Genomic DNA, 23,311 nt, shown 5'->3' with positions numbered 1-23,311 from the left:
CCGCCACCGGAGATTTACATTGGCCCGCGCCCAATGAACATGCACAACCCACCCCAGGGGGCAGGCGGAACAATGCGCCAGCTTTACAATGTTGCACCGCTTTACAGTATATCACTCGGAACGAGTACTGAAGTATTTCCAGCCAACGTGAGAGCTGGCCGGAAGGTTGGTCCACTCGCAGGGAGTACTGAAGAGCTGCGTGATCCGTGCGAACAACAAAATCCCTGCCTTAGAGATAAGGCCTGTACTGTACAAAGTACACCATGGCCAAGAGTTCCCTGCGGGTGACACAGTACCGCTGATCTGCGGTGGACAGGATGCGGCTGCCATATGCAACTACCCTCTCCACTCCATTCTTAACCTTGGACAGGGCAGCTCCTATTTCTGTGTCGCTCGCGTCTTTGTCCAGAACAAACGGCAGGCCGCCATTTTGTTAGGGTCCGTGGCTATCCTGGATATACTAAACATATGGCCCAAATACTGCACAGATGTTTGCAAGAGGTGGTACATTTGCAATTTGAATTCATGATTGGCAGCCCACACTCTGACTAACACCGACCATAATCGCAGCAAGTGCTCTCTGAACGTTTGTTTGAACATGATGACATCGTCCAGATAAATGAGGCACGAATTTTATTGCAGACCTGCCAAGACCAATTCCATCAGCCATTAAAACGTGGCTAGAGCCAAATGCAGCCCAGTAGGAAGGCAATTATATTGGAACAATCCATGGGGCGTCCAGAATGCGGTCTTCGGTTTGGATACCTTGTCCAGGGGCAGCTGCAAGAACCCTGATGACAAATCGACGGTGGAGAAAAACTGGGCACCAGACAACGCATCCAGGGAATCGTCCATCCGAGGGAATGGATATGCATCTTCCATAGAAATTGTATTCAGTTTCCAGATAATCTACACAAAAGCGTAGGCTTCCCTGCCCCGTGTCAATGCAGTGCTGTAGTAGCGAAGTGCGGCCAATGTCAAATTTTCCCTGGCTAAAAGCATCCACAAACTGCCGCAAGAGAGCACACACCTCTTCCAGTTGTTCTTGGGTCGAATCGGAATTTCTGGAGCACAATTTGTGAATCCATGTCTCGTCTGACACGCCTTCCCCCTCCACTGTGCCAATGACCTCCGCTGCAGCTGTGTCGGTCAACCCGCAACGTGCAGCAGTTGCATAGGCATAAACTGTGCCGGCTTAGACCACAGCTGCCCCCAGCCCACTATCTATCCCATAATGGCAACACAAGCTCTCACGACTGGACTGAGACAGTGGGTTCCCGGCGGCAACAAATTGTAAATGAGCTCAGAAATTATGGTAGTCGAAGCTCCTGCATCGACCAGAACCCTTACCTCTTCCCCCTGGATGAACCCCCCCACTACGGATGAACCCAACGCAGCTGCCACATCTCAGTGCGCAAATTGATCTCATTGCTCACGGGATTTTGGCCATCTGTCCAATGCTAGAGTCCGCCATTCACGCGCCGCGACAAGATGAGGAATGACGATGGCGGAATCCGATGCGCGTGAAAACCGAGATGTCTGAGGTGGCGTTTGTGGCCGAGTATTTGGTGTGTCGCGACTTGCCTGTGAGGCTATGGAAGCGGGCATTGGTGGGCCGTGGGACGTCGACGGCGAGGCCACTGCTCCAGCGCTGTTCCGGCACACGCTGGCGATGTGGCCCAGCTGGCCACACATGTAGCAGGTGGTCGTGGATCTCCAGGCCAGAAGAGTGTCACTCTCTTGCCAACCCTTCTCCGCCTGCCATCTCTTGGCACCTCTACCGCGGGGGCCCCGGCTGAATGAAGCGCAGGCTTGTTCCAGCTCCCGCGGTGCAGGCCCCTCTGGTACCTTGGCCGACCGACAAGTATGCCGCTTCAAAACGGCGGGCAAAATGGCGGGGAATTCGAGCACGGGCACAGTGGCAGGAGGCGCTCCAGCTGCTTGTAATTCATTTACCGTGGCTCCTCTGGCAGGCGCAGCCGTGGCAAGCTGGCCGACCAGCTGCGCGGACGGCAGAGAGCAGCTGACCCAGGGGCCTGGTGAGCTCCCGCCAGCTCTCCCCGGCAGTCGGCTGTGAGGGACCGGCACCCTGACAAAGGCGATACCCCGTTGATCCTTACCCCCCTCAGGCTCTCTGACATGGCGTCACAATTTTAGCAGAGAAGCGTCCTCCACCTGAAGGCGCCCCCATTCTGCGTGGTCCAACCCAATGACAGTGTCACGTGCCACTGGACCCTCGGCCAACTCAGATGTTACCATGTCGGCTGACGCCACGAGGGGAGGGGATGAGGGCTCGGCGACCAGCTTACAGCACCCGGAGCCCGAAAAGCAGGCACACCCGCCGCAGTTGGTAATCGCAACAGGACGTCAGCGTTCATGTGATGGGAACCCTTGCGAATGGTAACCTTAAGAGAATAATCCTGGAGAACCTCCAACCAGCAGAAAAAATGGCCAGACAGCCAGTCAACACACAGCGCGTATTGTAGCGCTGCATGGTCAGAGCGCACTTCAGAGTGCCTACAAAACAAATAAGGACGATACTGTTGCACAAAAATCACAATGGCTAACTGTTGCACAAAAACCACAATGGCTAACAGTTCCCGACGCATGACACAATACCATTGTTCTACTGGAGACAACACCCTGCTGCTGTATACAACAATGCGCTCGACGCCATTGACAACTTGGGACAAAACAGCTCCAATGCTGGTGTTACTCGCATCCATATCAAGGACGAATGGCAACAAAAGATTGGGATAGCAGAGAGGAGGGACATTCACCAAGCCATCCCAGAGTGCAACTGTAATACGAGAGTTCACTGCCGATCGCCGATCGGTGAGATATGCTCCGCCGCTTGGACCATCACCCAATTAGAGGGACAAGCCGGAGTTAGGGGAAGGTTCGTGAGGGGGCGTGGCTGTAGGCGGGGCTTGATGACGTTGGCCAGGGGATATAAGGGAAAGCGGAAGAGAGCTCGAGAGCAGTGTGCGGAGTCAGAGAGCAGGGCCCGGCACGCGCCTCCGGAACACCAGCGGCCATGTGGCGGGCCGGAGGCTTCCTGTCAGCGGCGCGCGGGAGCGGGAGAGGCTGTGAGAGAGTTGGCGCAAGCGAACACAAAACCGCGTGGGAACGAGGGTGCAGCCGTGTAGCTGTGCGGGAGTGAGAGAGAGAGAGCAGAGCTGTCCATCTGAGGAAGAATAATAAACAAGTAAGAAGACACCAGTCCAGATCGTCATTGCAGTCGTTAATTTAATTGGCGTCAGAAGTGACTCTTGAACTTGGACGAGTCGGTCACTGCTGTGATGTTCAAGCATCTCAAGAAAAAGAACCCACCTGCACCATCCTCGGACGAAGATGATGATCCGCTCAGCCAAGAGTTGGCAGACCCGGTTGCCGCAACCACGGCTGGGTCGACCAAAGGACAGTGCAAGGACGTGGACGTGGAGCCGTCTTCGACTCCGGATGCGGAGGATCGTTGGAAGCGGCTGGCGCAGCAAATCGATTCTCTCCAAGCCATTCTTCTGAACCTCGTCACGCTGGTCGCCTCGTCTACGATGCTGGGACCAGCGCGGGAAATGCCGCCGAGTGGGAATGGGCTGGGCTCCCGTCCTGGGGTCGCTGAGGACGGGCGCCACGTGGCGCGAAACCACCATTTTGGGTGCGGCCGTGAGCGCGCGACCCGATGCCGCCATTTTCTCTGAGCAGCGTGGCACGCGCCCGGGGGAGGCAGCATCGGCCGGGGACGGGGGCGCTCCGCGGAGCAATCGCCTACCCAACATTAAAGAATTCACCACGGGCGGCGACTGGAACGCCTTTACCTGGCGGTTCGAACCCGCTTTCCGTTCAGAGAAGTGGACGGAGGACGAGGCACTGGAGGCCTTGTCCACGTTGCTTGGCGATGTTTCATTGGCGGTGTTCCGGTCTATTCCCTCAGGGAAGAAAAATACACTGCGGGATGCATTCACTGAGATGGCGGAAATCTACAAACCACTATCTGACGCGCAGAGGAAATTCATGCATCGGCGTCGGGGAGTCAACGAGTCTCCACTCGCGTATCGTGGCGCACTTGTTGTGCTCGCGATGGCCGCTTACTCCGAGTCTACGGCTGACCTGCTCGACCCCTTTATTCTGACTAAGATGTTGGAGTTGTCCAAGGAAATGGACATATCACTACCGGTGTGCCGTTGACATCCCGATGGGCTGCCAGGTGCCTCGACGCAAAGGTTAACTTGCGTCAGTGGAAACAAATGGCCACCTGGACCGGGGACCCCGCCAAGGATGGGGAACCAGATGGCTGGGCGCCTTCTCGTGTCGTCCATGTTCTGGACGACGATGGAAATCTGGCCGCTGCTGCGCTCTGCTGGGTGCCATGACGTGGGTCTATGGGGTGTCGGGGGGTTGCCCCGACGCCGTGTGGAAACGCTGAGGGGGCTTCCTGCCATGCGGGGTCGGTGTGCTTCAGATGTGGCCGGATGGGCCACTTCGCGCGCAACTGCCAGAGTCGTCCCCGTCCTCCTTCGTCTCCTGTGTCTCCACCTTCGGGGTCATCTACAGGATCAGACCGTCTACCTGGCCAGGCAAGTCGGTACGCATCAGACCCCCGGCATGTGTTGACACCTCAGGCATCTTCCGGCGCGTTAAATGTTCCTGTATTTCGCGAAGCACGTGAGGCTGTTGGGGGGCCGCCGCGCACGGCTATGCAATGGCGGAAATTGGCGCGCCGTGTCGTCGCGGCCTCATCGGGGTCCTCCACTGTACCGGGTACTATACAGGGGGTGGACGTTCGGATTTTAGTCGATACTTGGGCGTCGGCGACTATCATATCTGACGTCATTTTGCACCTCCTGTATATTACGGCTTCACGGGTGCGACCGGCTTTTGACACATGTATTGCTGCTAACGGGGGGAGTATGGGCATCATCGGACAGGTAGGTGTTCATATTTCTGTTGGTAATGTGGCTGCGTCGGGGACGGTTTTGATTTCACGTTCGTTAGCGGTGCCCTGCTTGTTGGGCACTGACTTCCTTCGTGGGATGCCCGTTAAGATCCTCGTGGATCAGGGCTGTTTGGAACTGCCAGAGGGCCAAAAGATATTTTTTTTGCCGTCACCGCTGGGTCGCCCGTTGCTGTGCCTTGCCGTGCAGGCTATGACGGACGTCACGGTGGAGGTCCCGCCAGGCGCACAAATGTTTATACCCTTAAGTTACCGGAAACCGTTGGGGGAAGTTGACGCATCAGTCAGGATTCTGCTGTCCCCATCTAACTCCGTCGCCAAGAATTTTTCTCTTGCTGCCGCGCAGACGATCATCAACGCTGGCCAGGCCCCGTTCTTACAAGTACTGAATGGGGGCCCGGACGGCGTGGTGGTGCCGGCCGGTGCAGTCTTGGCTCACGCCACCACCGCAGTTACGGACTGCGAGGAGAGTGATCCGCATGTTTTGGCCGTAGGGGCACGCCACGATGCTAATTCCGACGATCGGTGGATCATCGAGCTGTACGGGGAAAATTCATCGTTATCCGGCCGGCAATGTGACGCTCTGCGAGCGCTGCTGTCGGATTACACCGATGTCTTTAGCAAGAGTGACCTTGACTGGGGTCGTACGTCACTCTTATCTCATCACATAGATACCGGGGTAGCGAGCCCCATACGGATGAATCCGCACCGCATGAGTCCCGCTGAGAGGGACCATATTCGGGGGGCGGTGGACGAAATGCTCGCTGCCGACATAATTTCACCATCTAACAGCCCTTGGGGTGCCCCGGTTGTGCTTGTTAAGAAGAAAGATGGCGGCCTCCGGTTTTGTGTGGATTTTCGTAGATTGAATAAGGTATCCGTGGCAGATGCGCACCCTCTGCCACGGATGGACGACTCCCTGGATGCCCTGTCGGGAGCAAATTTATTTTTCCACCCTCGATCTCTCAACGGGATTTTGGCAGCTGCCCCTCGACGAGGTGTCGAAGCCTAAGAAGGCCTTTCGTACACCACAAGGCCTATTTGAATTTAATTGCCTCCCCATGGGGCTGAACGCTGCTCCCGCTACGTTCCAGCGGCTGATGGAGCTGGTGTTGGTGGGACTGCAATGGGACACGTGTCTCATATATTTGGATGATGCCATTGTGTTTAGTCGCACGTTCAAAGAACACCTCCAACGCTTGAGGGTTGTTTTCGACAGAATGCGGGCTGCTAATCTGAAATTCAAACCTAAGAAGTGTCATCTCCTGCAACAGTCTGTGCGTTATTTGGGTCACATTGTGAGATCTGATGGCGTCGCCACGGATCCGGACAAAACCTCTTGTGTCCGTGATTGGCCGACCCCCACCCTCATGGGTGAGGTGCGTCAATTCGTCAGGTTCGCGTCCTACTACCGTCGCTTCGTTCCACATTTTGCTACCATCGCTAGGCCCCTGCACGTTTTGACAGGTAAAAATCAGATGTTCAGATGGGGACCCGAGGAAGAGTTAGCTTTTCGAACCCTCAGGGATAAGTTGGCGTCCGTGCCGGCGCTTGATTATCCAGACTTTTCATTGCCCTTTATCCTGGACACGAATGCCAGCGATACGGGCATCGGCGCCGTGCCATTCCAACGTAAAAAAGGCGTGGAGAGGGTCGTGGCGTATGGTAACAGGGTTCTCTCCCCGGCGGAGACTCGTTACTGTGTTACGCGCAGGGAGCTTCTAGCAATTGCGCATTTTGTTCGCCAATATCGGCTTTATTTGTATGGTAGGAAATTTCTTGTACGCACTCACCACGCCGCCCTGCAATACTCGTTAAAAATCGAACAACCATCCGGCCAGCTTTCGCGTTGGCTTGAAACGTTGCAAGAGTTATTTTTTGAGATACATTATCGTAAGAGTACTCGCCACGGCAATGTGGACGCGCTCTCCAGGTTGCCCGGGGGTTACCTTTGTGCATGCGTGTCCGGCACTAACCGGTGCACAGTTCTTCCTCGGACCCCTTGGCTGGTCTTGTCTGCGGGGGTGGACTCTGCGGAACACTCCGTGGAACACGCGGAGCCATGGCCAGCTGATGGTGTGTTGAACCTGCCACGTTCAGTGTGGATACGCGAACAGCTATTGGATGATTCATTGGTTTCGCTGCGGATGGGCTAACGGGCCCCTCGAAGCCCCGGGCATGGACGGGTCCTGCCAGGCTGCCTTTTGGGGGGTGGCTATTAATGTGGAAGGACGACATGTTGGGTCATTGGCGCCTGGTTGTTCCCGTTACGCTTCGACACGAACTGATTTGGACACTGCACGCCAACAAGTTGTTGCACCTCGGCATGCAGAAAACACTCTTCACGATGCAAAGGGATTATTTTTGGCTTGGTATGACGGCTGATGTCGCCAGGGCCATCAAGATGTGTTCCAAATGTACTCGGCGGAAACCCCCATGCAAAAAATATATTCTACCCTTGCAATCGATTAAGGTTACGCAAATTAATGAGCTTGTGGCGCTTGATATTCTCGGGCCGTTTCCTCCTTCCGCCAGGGGTAACAAATTTCTGCTGGTAGGGTTGGAGTATTTTTCGCGTTGGCCAATGGCTTGGGCCCTGCCTGATCAATCGGCAACTTCCATTGCGGATGCGTTCTTAAACGGTTATGTGATGGACAAGGGAGCTCCGGAATGGCTGCTCACAGACCAAGGCCAAAATGTATCATCAAAATTGTTGCGTGACGTGTGTGACACTTTGGGCACTAAGAAGATATGCACGTCGCCCTACCATCCGCAAATGGATGGAATGGTGGAACGGTTCAACCTTACTTTGTCTGCCATGCTTTGTCACACAGTGCACGAGAAACAGGCCGATTGGGACCTTCATGTTCCTAGCGTACTGTCCGCCTACCGTATGGCCCCGCATGCCTCTACGGGGTCCTCACCGTTCTTCCTCATGTACCGTCGGGAGAACGTACCATTGATTGGTGTGCAACTAGGGATGCCCGCTAAGGAACCTGCGCTAAGCTTGCCAGAACATGTCCGTGATTTGATTTGCCGGGTCACGGAAGCGTGAGAGGCAGCGAGAATTGCTACGGAGAGGACCCAAGCCCGTAACGAGCGGCACGCTCGTCGATCGCGAGGTGAGATGCCATGGGTTGTAGGCGACCGGGCCTGGATCCACGGCCCCCAGGTACCGGTAGGTACCTCCCCCAAATTACACAGACCATGGCATAGGCCTGTTGAGTTTATCGAGGTACAGAGCCCTCAATGTGTACGTATTCAGTTGGGTTCGCGCCGCTGGTACGTTCACACTTCGCAGTTGAAACCCTTCCTCGCCCCGTGTGTTGCTCCCTCATCCCCATTGACTACCCTGCCGGGGTCTGATGCGGCCGATGGGCTGCCTCGGTTGCCGGTTGATCCCCAGAAGGGGTCTGGTTTGCCTTCCACAGACCAACCAGACCCTGAACGCTCCGGCTGCTGCGGATGACCCTGCTCCGGCGGGATCTTCTTCCGCCAAGTCGGACGCTCCACGCCCCATTCTTCCGTTTCCTGTGACATCGGGACCGGCGGCGCATCGCCCTGCGGCGGGGGATGGACCTGCGTCGCGTACATGCTCGAGATCTGTTCCTTTTCGCTAATAAATGTTATACCTTCTTGCATAACGTGTTCGTATGCATCTTATCGGTACTGTTGGTTGTGTTGAATTTGTTTTTATTGGCCTTGCCTTGTGCGCTCGTTAGGCGCCTTTTTATTGTTCTTGTTGCATTGTCTTCATGCTCTATGGCTCTCGTATTGTTGTCGCTTTGTTCTAGCCGGGTCGGCTAGCCCTTTTGCACCGAGGGGGGGGGAGGGGGGGAAGGGATGTGATGTAATACGAGAGTTCACTGATGATTGCCGATCGGTGAGATAGGCTCCGCCGTTTGGACCATCACCCAATCAGAGGGATGAGCCGGAGTTAGGGGCGGAGCTTAAACGCTCTGGGGAAGTAACCATGTAGAAGGATCGTGAGGGGGCGTGGCTGTAGGCGGGGCTTGATGACGTAGGCCAGGGGATATAAGGGGAAGCGGAAGAGAGCTCAAGAGCAGTGTGCAGAGTCAGAGAGCAGGGCCCCATGCGCGCCTCCGAAACGCCAGCGGCCATGTGGCGGGCCGGAGGCTTCCTCCCAGCGAGCCGCCTGTCAGCGGCGCGCGGGAGCAGGAGAGGCTGTGAGAGAGTTGGCGCGAGCAAACACCAAACTGCGCGGGAACGAGGGTGCAGCCGTGCGGGAGAGAGAGAGAAAGAGCGGAGCTGTCCATCTGAGGAAGAGTGATAAACAAATAAGAAGACACCAGTCCAGATCGTCGTTGCAGTCTTTTATTTCACAACAAACGCGGCCTCCTCCTCCCCCCAATGCAATTTATTACCCTTAGCCATCAAGGCGTGGAGAGGCTTAGCGATGGTAGCAAATCCATGGACAAAACGGCGGTAATAGGACACTAAACCTATGAAACTGCATACCTGTACGCATTTTGAGAAAGACAGCAAGTAGCCATTCCAGGTGTTCATCAAACGTACGTCTGAAAACGATGACATTGTCGAGGTATATCAAACACGAGTCCCACTACAGACCAGCCAGAACCAGTTCCAATAATCACTGGAACGTGGCAGGTGCGAAATGAAGACCCATTGGAAGCCGACTGAATTCGAACAAGCCTTGTGGTGTACGAAAGGCTGTCTTAGGCTTCGAGGCTTCGTCTAGTGGCAACTGCCAGAACCCGGATAGGAGATCAAGAGTGGCAAAGAACCGCGTTCCACCTTGAGCATCCAATGAGTCATCCATTCGAGGTAAAGGGTACGCATCAGCAACAGAGGCCTTATTAAGCTTACGGAAGTCAACACAAAAGCGCAAGCTACCATCGTGCTTTTTAACGAGTACAATTGGTGCTCCCCATGGGCTGGTGGATGGTGAAATAATGTCTGCGGCTAGCATTTCATCAAATGATAGCCGAACGTGTTCTTTTTCCGCAGGGCTCAGCCAGTAAGGATTCTGCCGGATGGGAACGGCATCGCCCATATCAATGTGATGACTCAAAAACGTAGTGCGTCCAATATAATACTTCCCATTACTAAAAACATCCGAAAATTCGCGCAAAAGCACTCGCAGCTTTCCCCTCTGGCCCTCGGACAAATCTGCATTCTCGGCACAAAGCTTCTTCATCCACCCCTCATCAGGTTTCTGGTGCGGCCGCGTATTCAAAGCGGCACCCACATTGCCCACAATGCTTCCCTCAGGAAGCGCTGGCGATGCATGAGCTAACACAGTACCTTCCTGGATGACCGACGTGTCTAACCCTGCGTTAAGGACCTGAATGAAGGGCTCCTGGTCGTTGGATACCAACGTCTGCGCCCCCACCAATGTCAAACCACGACTGACTTCATTAGCAGGACCCAAGAGAATTCCCACCATCATCTCTCGATCTTGCAGCGAACCAACATTTGCTTGCCGGGGAGGATCCTCACCGTCCTACACGCAAGTGCTTGCACGGTAGCATTAGCCATGTATAAGCGGGTGGGGGAAGGCAAAAATGCTATTCGACGGCCGGATGGCGATTCCAAGCACCCGCGGTCAATCAAAATTTTCAGGGGTATTCTTCCCAAAAAATCTGTCCCAAATAAGCAAGGAATAGCAAGAGACGTCGAAACAATAACCTGCCATGTCAATTTAGCATCCACAATGCACATCTCCGCTCTTATTTTCTCAATAATGCCCAATGAGCCGCTATTTGCGTCGAAGCACGGAGCTTCGACAAGGCATAAGGAACGACATTTAGGGGGTAAGATGTTATAAATCAATTCCAAAATGATGGTCGCTGATGCACCAGTGTCAATGAACATCCTAATTTCCACCCCCTATCCGTCCAATAACAGCGGATGAACCTGCGTTCGCGGCTACCACTCGATGTACCAGCTCCGACCACTGACCTGGTCGGAACATCCAGCCGGCCTGGTCAACATCAGGATCTTCCCGCCCTGACACGCGACCGGAACGAACCCCGAACGCACAATATGGGTGAGATGGATTCAGGGGCCGAGTGTGGAATGTGTCGCGACTCGCCTTAGAGTGCAGTGGAGTGAACGACGGTCGGGGGGATGACGGCGGTGGTCAGGGAAGGCGTCGTCGTGGTACATTGCAGCCCGATGAGACGTGCCCTGGCAGGCCACAGCTGTAGCATACAATGGGACTGCTCCCGGAACGGGGAGATGTCTTCCGCTGTCGCTGGTCGTCTGCCCACCACACCATGCCGTCCCCTCGCCCGCGTCCACTCTGGGTCAATATGCATGCTGAGATGGGTTCCACTTCCAACCCCTTATGCCGTTGCAGGAACTGGTGAGCCTGAATGCACCTCGCCACTTTTATTGACGAAAGATCGTCGTCTACAGCTGGCAGGATGATGTTGAGGTCCTTCACCAAAGCCAGCAGTCTCTCAAGGACCAACAAGTCGACTCCATCGTGGTCCATCCTTGGAAAGGCAGCCTTCGCCAGCGCCAAAAGTGCGCTATGGAAGGCAAGGGGCATCTCGGTTTCCCCTATCTTTCGGGTAGCGAATTTGTGGTGCACGTTGGATGGCAGCTCATAAATAACCACCGTCTGAATCATTAGACCTCCTTTGCCAGTACCAAAATATAATCGAGTTTTTCCCCTTTTTTTCTGGCAACAAACTGAAACCTTTTTTTACGAGGATTCATGTCTGCATTAACCACAATACTTGCAGTCACAATGCAAACAAAAAAACACACTATGATAATATATGCATTGTCCTTGGTGCTCGATCATAGGACGCCAAAAGGCGTACAGCTCAAAGACAATGCACTATCAAAGTAATGAAGGGCACCCCAAGCCCTCATTACTTTGATAGTGCATTGTCTCATCCCATGGCTGACACTCCCACACTCCCTCCTGTAGGAGTCAGCACTACACACCACGTGTGGTGCCACTGCACTATCCCAGCACTCACCAAGCCCCCTCTAGGGTTGGTACTACACCCACCTACAGGGTGTCCGTGATGATAATGCATCGCACGCTGTACCTCGCTAGAGCCAGTATTACACAGTGACATCCGCGATGTCACTACAGTCGTATCTACTGACTGTATAATGGTAGGCACTGACTATATTAGTAACTACTAACTCTATAGTAGTATCTGCTGACTATAACAGTATCTGCGGACTTAATAGCAGTATCTACTGACTCTGTAGCAGTATAAACTGACTGCAGTGGTATCTTCCACCTTGTAGCCGTATTTAATGACTCTATAGTAGTATTAACCGACTCTATAGTAGAACTACTGAATCTACAGTAGTATCTATTGACTATAGTAGTATCTGCTGAATCTATAGTGGCATCGATTGACTCTAGTAGTAACTACTGACTGGACAGTAGTAACTACAGCAGTCACTATTGACTCTACAATAGTGTCTATTGACTCTATGGTAGTATATACTGAGTCTACAGTAATATCTGCCAACTCTACAGTAGTATTTGCTGACTCTATAGTAGTATATATTGACACTGTAACTGAGGTTACAGTAATAACTACTGACTGCAGTAGTTATTACTGTCGTGCTTGTATATCCAACCTCCTGGCGTTTTGACAAACGAGCAATCAAAGCTACGTTGTAGGGAATTCTGCTGGCGTTATTTAGTGTTTGAATCCTGAGTGAATATTAATCCATTGGAAACCTGCAGAAGGAGTTGCCGTAAAGCGATGACGTGGGTGGAAATTTATAGCGAAACAATCCCCATGATGGATACAGAGTGGATAGGCTCAATCCAGCAGTGGATTGACATAAAGGCTAGATTTTCATTTTATTTCAAGAAGTATATTTAAATCACATACGAACTTAAAATGTAATCTTAAATAAGAATATGCACATTTTATCAGCAAGTCTACCATGTCAAATGAAAAGGAGAACAATACTAGTACTATGACAGTGAATCTCCAATGGTAGTGAATCTACGTGAAGTGAACCTCTGCAGTGCAGAGTGAGTGGGTCCTGGACTCAAGCTCCGTGATCTCTGAGCCCAGCTCCAGGAGTCATTTGAGCTCCTTGTGAAATCAGTTCCGTGCAGCGCTCTCTCCCCCGGCCTCCATGACTGCACGGGCTGCTGCTGTCTGGAGCTGGGACCGGCATTGTGTAGGGGTCCAAGTGGAATGGGGGTGAGAGGGGACGAGCAGAGAGTGAGTGGAGTCTCCCCTGATGATGTCTCTCACAGAAACAAGTGGGAGAGGAGACGCGGGCGGTGGAGGAGAAGAGGAGGAAGGCGGAGGAGTTCGTGACGCAGATTGAGGCCGCTCGCAGGGACGTGCAGGTACCGCGTCTGGGCTGGCCTCTGTCACTTCACCCTGAGTAGGGTTTGTGATGGAGGACAACTCCATTCATTAACGTGGACTTCCATTGGTTTTGAACACACCGTGGGACTAAAGACAACGGTCAATGCGCCTCAATGCTCAGTTGAGCAAAGAGGTGGTTCTCATCTCCAATAAGGAATTGATTTAGTGGTGGTAATTACATATTCCCATACGTCTATACAACTTACCACTTCAAAGTCCATTAGCAATATTGGCCTATTTAGTGGATCACACAGAGACTGTTGGACACCATAATACTGAACCCAGTTCGGCTTTGGGTTCGCCAGGTGGCAGTATACTGTGGGTTCAGGATCTCCTCTTTGCAGTTATACATCTGTGGTGTTTTTTTTTCTCTCACATTCTAAACACCAATTTAAAGAGGAATTGGCCTATCGTCCCAATTAAACATTTTATTGATAAGAGACTCTTTGAGGATTTACTTTATGATGGCAAATAATAGTTTCCCCTTTGCTTCATGCGAAGGTAAACAAAGCGTCATCCTTATTGAGAATGGCACAGACGCTAAATGTACTCATGATGGTATTTGATGATTTCATTGCCTCACAGCCCGCACCCGTTATGGCGATTCGTGTTGTAGTGAAAATGCACAGTGGCGTTATTAGAGGCCTCAGTGCTGCAGGATCGTATCACTGTCTGGACACCTTAGAGATGCACAGAGGTCACACCAACCTGAATGTCATTTCACAAAGGACCAGACATTTAATGAACAGAGGTGACATGTCTTTCTCTTTGCAGGGGTCCATGACGGATGAAAAGGCCTCAATCTCGGTCAGATTCACCCGCGCGAGAGCAGCGTTGGATGTGGAGGAGAAGGCGGCTTTAGAGCAAGCGGAGCAGAAAGGGCGCAAGCTGCTGTCCCAGATCGAGAAGAAGATCGCTCACTACCAGTGCGAGATCAGCGAGCTCCAGGCAGCAGCCACTCGCCTGCAGGCCCTAGCGCAGGAGAGGGACTCACTCACGTTCCTGCAGGTGAGCGATGAGTCTCCAGTGTCGCTATTGGCACAGTGCCCTCTCACCAGCAGCAGCAGAGGGAGGCTCCTGAATGGGAGCTCGCATACACTCGGCTTGAGAACACAACTCCACTCATGGACTCGCATCGCAGCTCCAGTGGCTGCCATGTGGAAGCCCAGCTCATATTTTCTCAGATAAATTAATTCTCTCTCCCGTCCTTTAACAGATTTCCATGAAGTTTGTTTCATTGTGAATATAAACTAAATGTTATCGGAATTGCAATTTTTAAATAAACCATACATCAACAATGTACACGGTGTAACATTATTATCATCAGCCATATTCAATCCACTTATCAATGAAGGCCTCCCAAAGCCGTTACCACATCTCATGAGGCCGCGATGCAAGAATCCACCAGCGCCTGCTCACGAGCTGATGTCATCTCTGCTTCTTACTTTGAGGGACTCCCATTGGATGAGTTTTCATGTCTCTCTCCATGATCGCATGGATTTTTCTCCGGGTCCTCCATTTTTTCCCTCCCCATTTGTATTGGGCTGCGATGCATTTCCATGTGATGAACCACTTCATTGAGCTATCATTTGTGGCCAGGTCGCTTCTGAAAAAGAGCTCTATCGCTCCGTGGGACTTATCCGACACGGAGAGAGAGACCGGAGCTAGCCGGGCAGGGACCAGGACTCAGCGTAGGACCCCTAACCCCTGGGAGTTGTGTACCCTTGTGTTAAGTTGCAAAGTCTGTTATAAACCTTTGGTGATATCCCATAAACTTACCTTCGTCTCCGAGTGCGTCCTGGGAACTCCTCAACACCTGGAAAAATTAAAATAATAGTTTATAGTTGACTTTCAAACGGTCTCACTCTGAAACATTTTCCCTGTAAGTCAGTGTTGGTGATCATAGGGTCAAAAGCCAAGACTTTGGGATTTATATTCCACGGTGTTGCAGTGGGAACTCCACTGATCACAAGGGATTGGAGGTAGAGTCACAGTAACGCATCTCTCTCTCTCCCATAGGGGCACCTGGAGGAGACGCGCAGGTAAAAGACGACGATCACTCACGACTCGACACACGACAACATGCGACTGAGTATGGGGTGTGGGCAGTGAGACATTGGCTGTGTATGGGGATGCTGTGTGTGATGATTACATGTGATGGTGATGCTGTGTGTGATTAGGCTCTGTGTGATTAGGCTGTGTGTGGTGAAGCTGTGTGTGGTAATGCTGTGTGGTGATGCTGTGTGTTAATGTGTGTGATGATGCTGTGTGCGTTTATGCTGTGTGTGTTGATACTGTGTGTGGTGATGCTGTATGTAGTAATAGTAATTCTGAGTGGTGATGCTGCAATTGTGAGATGAGTGATGATGTTTTGTTTGATGAGTATATACGTGATGGAGCTGTGATGATACTGTGAGTGACAATGCTCTATGTGAAAAAGTGGCCATGTCTGTTCTGCTTGCACAGGGCAGGGAGGGCTACAGCAACTCTACCCTCAGCTCCCAGCCAAGTCTCACTTAAAGTCTTGGAGACACCTGCAGTCAAACTCCTGTGTGAGTTATTCAGTGTGAATCATGGGTGATGGGGCCATCTTGACAATAAATTGTCCCGGTGTGTGTGCACGAGGTCGACTCAGCCTTCAAATAATTACCTGCTGTTTCATAAACATCGCCACTAGGGAGACAAAGGCGGCCAGGTGTAGTGCTGGCCACCCCCTTGTATGTCGTGCCAGCCTTCAACGGTGCTGATTTGCCCCAACAGTCTGTAAAGGCTACACGGGGGATATTTCTGTGTTTACATCCTGGAAACCGATGCGTTGTGTAAACAAAATCGCCACGAGTGAGACAAAGGTGGTCGGGCGTGGTGCTGGCCACCCACCTCGTGTGCAATACCGGCCTTCATAGATGCTCACGGACAGCACTTGTCCCAATAGTCTGTGAAGTCTACACAAGGGATCTCTGTTTTGTTCACATCCCATTCCAGGACCCTATTTAAGAGCCATGAGACTCGGTGTGGAGTTCTTGGGTAAACAATCAGTATGAGGCAGGGGTAATTGTGATGTTGAGATGCAGTGAGTGCCTGTGCATGCGTGGGGGGAGCGGTAGCACACCTCACTATGAACCCAGTTACCTGGGTTTGATTATATCCGCCATGGCTACCATCAGTGGCAGGTGATATCTAATCAGTCCTGGGTCTCTGCTAGGCAGTTTCAACCTCAAATGAGTTCCTGATGCTGGTAATGGTCATAATGATGGTGATGGTGGTCGTGATGAAGATGGTGCTAATGATGCTGTTAGTGATAATGTGAGTGATGGGAATGGTGATAGCATTGGTGATGGTGTTGGTCGTGGTGATGACAGTGATGGTCGTGCTGATGGTAATGATGGTCACATTGATGACAATATAGGTGGTGATGGTTTTGCTGATGGCATTGATGGTAGTAGTGATGATGATATTGGTTTTGGTGGTCATGGTAGTGATGGTAGTGATGGTCGTGATGATGGTTTTGATGGTCGTTGTGATGGTCATAATTATGCTGGTCGTGTTGGTGATGTTGGTGATAGTGAGGAATATGTTAGAGATGGTGGTGATGGGGATAGTGGTGATGGTCGAGGTGATGGTAGTGATGGTGGTGGTGATTGTTTGTGATGGTGCTCCTGGTGGCGGTGATCGTTGTGATGTTGCTGATGATGATAGTGATGTTGTTGATGTTCATAGTGTTGATGATGGTGGTGATGGTGATGTTTATGTTGTTGTCATTGATGATATTGATGGCGAGAATAGTTGGTGATGGTGATGTTTGTGATGTTATAGTTGATGGTGAAGATAATGGTTGGTGATGATGATGTTGATGGTGGTGATGGTGGATGATGGTGATGATGGTGTTCTTTTGTGGTGTTGTCATCGCTGTTGTCACAGACGGACGCTCACCGACTCTCGACACAAACTCAGCTCATGACCAACTCCAGATCTCCTTGGATCTCCGGACGATGACGCGGACCCGTGACTCCCAGGGTCGCCCTGATCACCCACACCGGTTTGATTGCTGGTCACAAGCCCTGTGCTGTGAGAGCTTCTCGTCGGGCCACCACTACTGGGAGGTGGACGTGGGGGACGTGGGGGACGTGCGGCAGTGTCGAGTTGGAGTCGCGCACGGGACGATCCCACGGAAATGGAGTGGTGGTCCTGCACAGCATCTGGGACGGAGCAACTCGTCCTGGTGTTTAGACAAATGTGACGACAGCTTCTCAATGTTTCATGGCGGAGTGGAGACTGCACTGTCAGTGAGGGGGGCCCCCTCCCCCCGCAGAATCGGTCTTCACCTGCACTGGGAGGGGGGACTCCTGGCTTTTTACCGCGCTGACTCTATGGAGGTGATCCACGAGGTTCGGCAGAGATTCTCGCAGCCTCTCTACCCTGGGATGTGGGTGGGGTGTTTGAATGCACCATTGAAGATCGTGGATCTGAGTCGTATATCCTGAGGTTGAGGAGATACAAAAATACAAGAAACGTAGGAGAGGGTGAAGTGAGGGTGAGGGGAACGTGGGACGGAAGGGCAGGGAAGGTGACGGGTGAGCATGGAGGGTGAAGGGTGAGGAGAGGGTGAGGAGAGGATGTGAAGGAGGGGTTAGAGAGAGGGTGAGGTGATGGGAGGGTGAGGTGAAAATTGAGGCAAGCGTGAGGTGAGCGTGGAGGGGTTAGCTGCCTTTCACAAGGAACCAGGCAAGGAAGTAGCCATAAAAGTTAGTAAAAAAAGACCCCGGTGTAATAAGAAGAGAGGGTGGGGGTTGCTAATGAGATTCTGGGGAAATCTCTACCGGGCTTCAAAGGCCGACACAAAGCACGTACAAACAACGAGCGCCACAATTCTTTCCGGGTGGCGAGAACCGAACCGACATTTTTCTTGGTTTCTTTTAGTTCAGTAAAAGTTCGAAGCTTAGCTATAAGAATATGTCGACATTATAGATTGCACTCATATTAAGAACCAGGCTAGAATCTACATTAGTGGGTTATTATTTCTCATATATTATTTTAATATTAATGTTATTCACCTTATTTGTATTATTATTCTTCTATCTACGCGACTTTGCCAAAAGAATCAAAGAATGATTCTGGCAGTCACGGAAGTTTAGGTCAAAACTTAGTTATATCTCCAACCTCAGGATATCAAAATATAACTCGAGAATAAAGCCGAAACAGGTCAATCACACACGACCAAGATAATGCGTTCCATAGAAAGACCCTCCTAACCGCCTTTGTCTTCCAGAAGCACGTTTGTAGCAATAAATTACATACACATTAGGAGTGCACCTCCCCTCGAGATATCAAACACCATGAAGGAATTCCAAACCACGAGGGAAGTACTGTAACACTGCTCCAAATATACTTTGAGTCACTTACAGAGTCAAAACTGCAAACAGTGGTACGGTATTATGCTATAAAAGGTGAAATAATATGTTTTACTTCCAACCGGTACGAGAGAACACGAATTCAAAGGCCACAGCGCCCCTCTATGAGAGAGACAAAAATGTAACACCCCGACCGTGACAGGAACAGGCCTTGATAATAGTTAACAAATTGCTTAATAAAGCAGAACATACACACACACACACGTACACCGGACGAACAACTTCCCCCACAAGCTAAGAGCAAAGTCAAAGGAATTCCGGTCCTTTGTGAGAGGGTGAGCCGAGGGGAGAGAATTTCAGATATAAGCAACACACACAATTCGGTTCTGTGAGCGGCAGGCTCCGGGAATCTGCCCCTGACAGGCACATCGATAGGGGGCTGCATCGGCAGTAGCCACGAGTCTACGAAGTCAATGCAAAGAGTTGAGTCTTGCTGCAGTAAGCTCCGGCGGTGGGCCCTGCAATCGACCAAGGATGGCGAGGCTTGCAGAGTAGCGTTGTGTCACCGAGTACGAGTTCGGCGCTGACAGACGAAGAATCGCTAAAAGTGTATTGTACATTGAGTGCCAGCTCCCACCCAGCAGCGGCACGATCAAGGAGAGAGCAGGAGAGAAAGAGAGAGAAAGCGTGACGAGCAACGACAAGCAATCAACCTGGAGAAAGGGCAGAAAGTGCCAAGCTTCGACCAAGTGAGCATCCAGAGGACCAGCAGCAGCGGACGAGCTGCGAGCGCATCGTGCATCGCCAGATAGCACGGGGCAGGAGAGACCACGCAACCAGCACCACCGAGCAAGGGTGTGTGCCACCAGCGAACGAGCTGCGAGCGCATCGTGCATCACTAGAGAGCACAAGCAGGAGAAAGCGCGCAACCAGCGCCACAGGGCAGGGGTGTAAGCAGCCAGCGGACGAGCTGCGAGCGCGATCGAGCACCTTCAAAGACAAGCGTCGTGCCGACTCAGCTCATCCAGTAGTGGACAAGCAGCTGCAGCTGCCACCGAGCGAGAGAGAGAGGGAGAGCCGTGTGTATGACACTCCTACACACACACACAACTCATCGCTCAGCACGAAACACACGAATTTTTCATATAAAAAACGCCCCACCTTGGCGTCTGCTTAATGCAAAGAGTTGAGCAAGGAAACAAGTATAACCAGTAAAAACAAAGTTTTTCACTATAAATCCTTTATATGCGTGGCGGCGAGAGTACTCTCGTCCTCTGGCTTGAGATGGCTGCCACCTATGGGTCAGATGATTGCATGCCACCATTAAGCAATTGGTCATTAAATAGAATATTTTTGTCCTAAAAAGTGTAACATATTTGAAAAAAATTTAACGAACATTAATTGTCACGCACAACGAGTCTGTGTGCAAAATGTCAGCTCGATTGGATCACGGGAAGTGGGTTAAAAAACGACCGATAGATTTGCACGGTCGTAAGCACGCAAGCAAGCAAGCGAACTTAATATAAAGGATTTAATAAAGGATTTTAAAATATATTCGCCTGTGGAGGACGTGGGGATCGATCCCGCGACCTTTGGCATGGGAAGCGAGGGCGCTACCAACTGCGCTACTCCGCCAGGGCCTGTGGTGGTGTCACGCTCTGGGCTCCTACACTGTGACGTTCAGCCAAAGCCATGAATGAGTTCTATTTGAATAAATGTAAAATCATTTTTTTGCCTAAAATGTGTAAAATTTTGGAGAAAAAAAATTCACGAATATTAATTGTCACGCACAACGAGTCTGTGTGGAAAATGTCAGCTCGATTGGATCACGGGAAGTGGGTTAAAAAACGACCGCAAGATTTACACGGTCGTAAGCAAGCAAGCAAGCGAACTTAATATAAAGGATTTAAAAATACACCAACACACACATGACGCACATATCGGGAGTAATAAGAGGACTCCAAAAGTTATCCTTGTGTTTCGCGCATTGAGTTATGTGGATATGGTCGTTAGAAGTATTTTAGTCATTCTTTTTGTTAATTGCCTAACTGTATCAATGAATTTATTGATGAAACTAAAACATGTATTAACATCTACGTTACGAATCTACACACTCACAGGGGGACTATTGTGTTGAATTTACTGAAGCCTTAGCCAATTGATAACATTGGTTAGACAAGCAGGCACAGTGCCGCACACCATTGTTCCAAGACATTTCGTTAATTGCATAATCTTACCAATGAATTCATTGGGGTCTACTTTTGTTTTCGGGACATGTTTCTTTATTGCTGTTCATATGAATATTGTCACATTCATTTTTAAGGACTTTTCCTATCGCCGTGTCTGCTCGCTTTAGTCTGAGGAATTAACCGATTGTTCTGTTACCCAGTTTAATAAACGTAATCATTGAGGGTTAAATGTACAGATCAATGAGGAGGACATCTCCAGGAGTACTGTGTTGACATTCCTAGCATAAGAATTTGCATATTAGAGTGGTATGTTTTTGTTTAGAGATAAAAGTTGCTTAACACAGAAAAGCCTGAGTGGAGCCTTCCTAAGTTCATGCAAAATAATCGTAATTATAAGAACTGTATCCTGCAGAGATATATGAATTTTAAGACCTACAATAAAATACACTAAGACAGAATCAGTAAAAGTTAAAGCGAGAATAATTGTGTAATAAACCACTTCAACGACGAACAGTGACTTGCGTCTTTCTTTATTTATTTCTGTGTCGGCTGCACAGCTCCACGCTCCATCTCGTATAATAACTCCCGTTCTTCTCGGCACGGCATGTGTTGACTCTTCTCCGTGCACGGCTCGCTCACACTCCCCGCACCTGCACACCGCTGGTTGGCGGCGAGCACGGAGGCAATTCTGGGACCGCCACGTGGCCGCTGGCGTTCTGAAGGGCGAGACGTGGTCCGGTTTCCAGACTTCCCACACTGACCACGAGCCTCTTCCTACTTCCCCTTATATCCCTCTCACACGGAGCCAAGCCCCGCCTCTAGCCACGCCCCTTCCAGAACCTTGACAATGTTTCCCCACGAGCACCCTGAGCTCTGCCCTTGAACTTTGGCCCAATTTGATTGGCTTATGGCTGATGCAGCGGAGCCTATCCAGCCGATCGGCGACCGTCGGTGTACTCTCTTATTACATCTCCCCCACCTTGGTGTAAAAGACTAGCTGTCCCGGCTAGGAACGAGGTAAGTCAGGTAATGCAAGAGAGACACCATGAATCATGAATAGAACAACAAGAACAGGATGCATAACGAACGCAACATGCGTAACAGCAAGTAAGAATCTTCTTGGTTCTTTCGGTAAAGTCACGTAGAAGGGAAATAATAAAATAATAAAAATAAAACACAATAAAACAATTCCCACGACGTTTCGGCCACAACGCAAGCAGCCATCCTCAGGTGAAAACCAGGTCTGTCGAGGCGACAGCGTCTGAATGAAACAGCACACGTGCTTGGAGCATATATATAAGCTGGGTTGGAAGGGGGGAAAAGGGCGCCTTGACAAAAGAATATGCATATCAAGAGGAATTTAGCATATTTTTGGGAAATGCAGGTATGTGATTAGTACTACTTATGCCCATGCATTATGCAGGATTAGCAGCATCAAAGGGAAGGGATATGGGAAATGCAGGTATGTGATTAGTACTATTTATGCCCGTGCATTATGCAGGATTAGCAGCATCAAAGGGAGGGGATAGGGGTAGCATTAATAAAGGGAAGGAGTGTTAATAGTATGTAGCTGCAGTAACTAAAACCACCACGTAAACAACTAAAGTATAAACTACATAGTATCATCAGTATACTAAATATACTCTACAATATGTTGAGTTACTAACAGTAAGTAATACATTACAATTCTACGTCGTAAAATAATGTATAATATGCTTCCATCTAAACTTTATTCTCTTACGTCACACGAGTCTACACCGTACTATATACTGCCATGGACAAACCCAACATTAAATTATATACTGTATTGGTATAAACTACCCTATACCTTATACATTGTAATATTACACTATGTATTATTCTACCCACCCTAATGTATATCAAACTGCTGTATATTAACTATACAATTACAATACTATATATTACTTCGTACATTGTATTAAGCATATAAATGTTATACTATTTGTTAGTATACACTGTACCATTGACCGTCGTGTGAAAGATACTAAGAGGAAGCAACGAAATATGTCAATGGGTGAGTAGTAGAAGGAAACTTGCAGCGGAGCAAAGAATTCATTCCCTGCAGAGAATACAATGCCAGTGAGTGGAGCGCGGTCTGAAAGTCACCGTAAACGTGAACACAATCAGTTAAGATCAGAAATGGTTTATTACGTCCATCCAATGATTGCTAAGCCAAAATCCATCTTCTCGGTTGAAATTATCTCTGTGTTTGTATATGTGGATCGCCTCATGAACGAATCTCTCATGGTAGCCAGATGGCTTGCAGAGAACCTCTGTCTTGGAGAAGTCAATATCATGTGAGCCCACTGAATTGTAACAGTGATCTGCCACGGTGGAGGTGTTTGTCCTACCGTGTTTCAAGTCTGCTTTATGTTCACGGATGCGGTCCGAGACATGTCGTTTGGTTTCTCCAATGTAACTGCTACCACAGAGGCAACTTAGTTT

The 23,311-nt window shown here is 50.5% G+C and overlaps 1 protein-coding gene across 1 annotated transcript in view; it reads left to right on the top strand.

Annotated features, from left to right (window-relative positions):
* The window catches only part of LOC144737425 (E3 ubiquitin/ISG15 ligase TRIM25-like), a 28,464-nt gene extending 7,108 nt beyond the window's left edge, over window positions 1-21,356 (top strand). The window contains exons 2-6 of the mRNA XM_078620104.1: window positions 13,191-13,286; window positions 14,083-14,316; window positions 15,328-15,350; window positions 15,775-15,860; window positions 17,227-21,356. Of these exons, the coding sequence (XP_078476230.1) occupies window positions 13,191-13,286; window positions 14,083-14,316; window positions 15,328-15,350; window positions 15,775-15,860; window positions 17,227-17,789 (1,002 nt within the window). The 3' untranslated portion in view covers window positions 17,790-21,356. The remainder of the gene's footprint in view (window positions 1-13,190; window positions 13,287-14,082; window positions 14,317-15,327; window positions 15,351-15,774; window positions 15,861-17,226) is intronic.
* Window positions 21,357-23,311: the final 1,955 nt, after the last annotated feature.

The sequence above is a fragment of the Lampetra planeri genome, chromosome 69 (genome assembly GCF_965212315.1).
Source record: "Lampetra planeri chromosome 69, kcLamPlan1.2.h2, whole genome shotgun sequence".
Lineage (NCBI taxonomy): Eukaryota > Metazoa > Chordata > Hyperoartia > Petromyzontiformes > Petromyzontidae > Lampetra > Lampetra planeri.
Note: the sequence above shows the minus strand (reverse complement) of the source record. Positions and strands in the feature narration are given on the sequence as shown.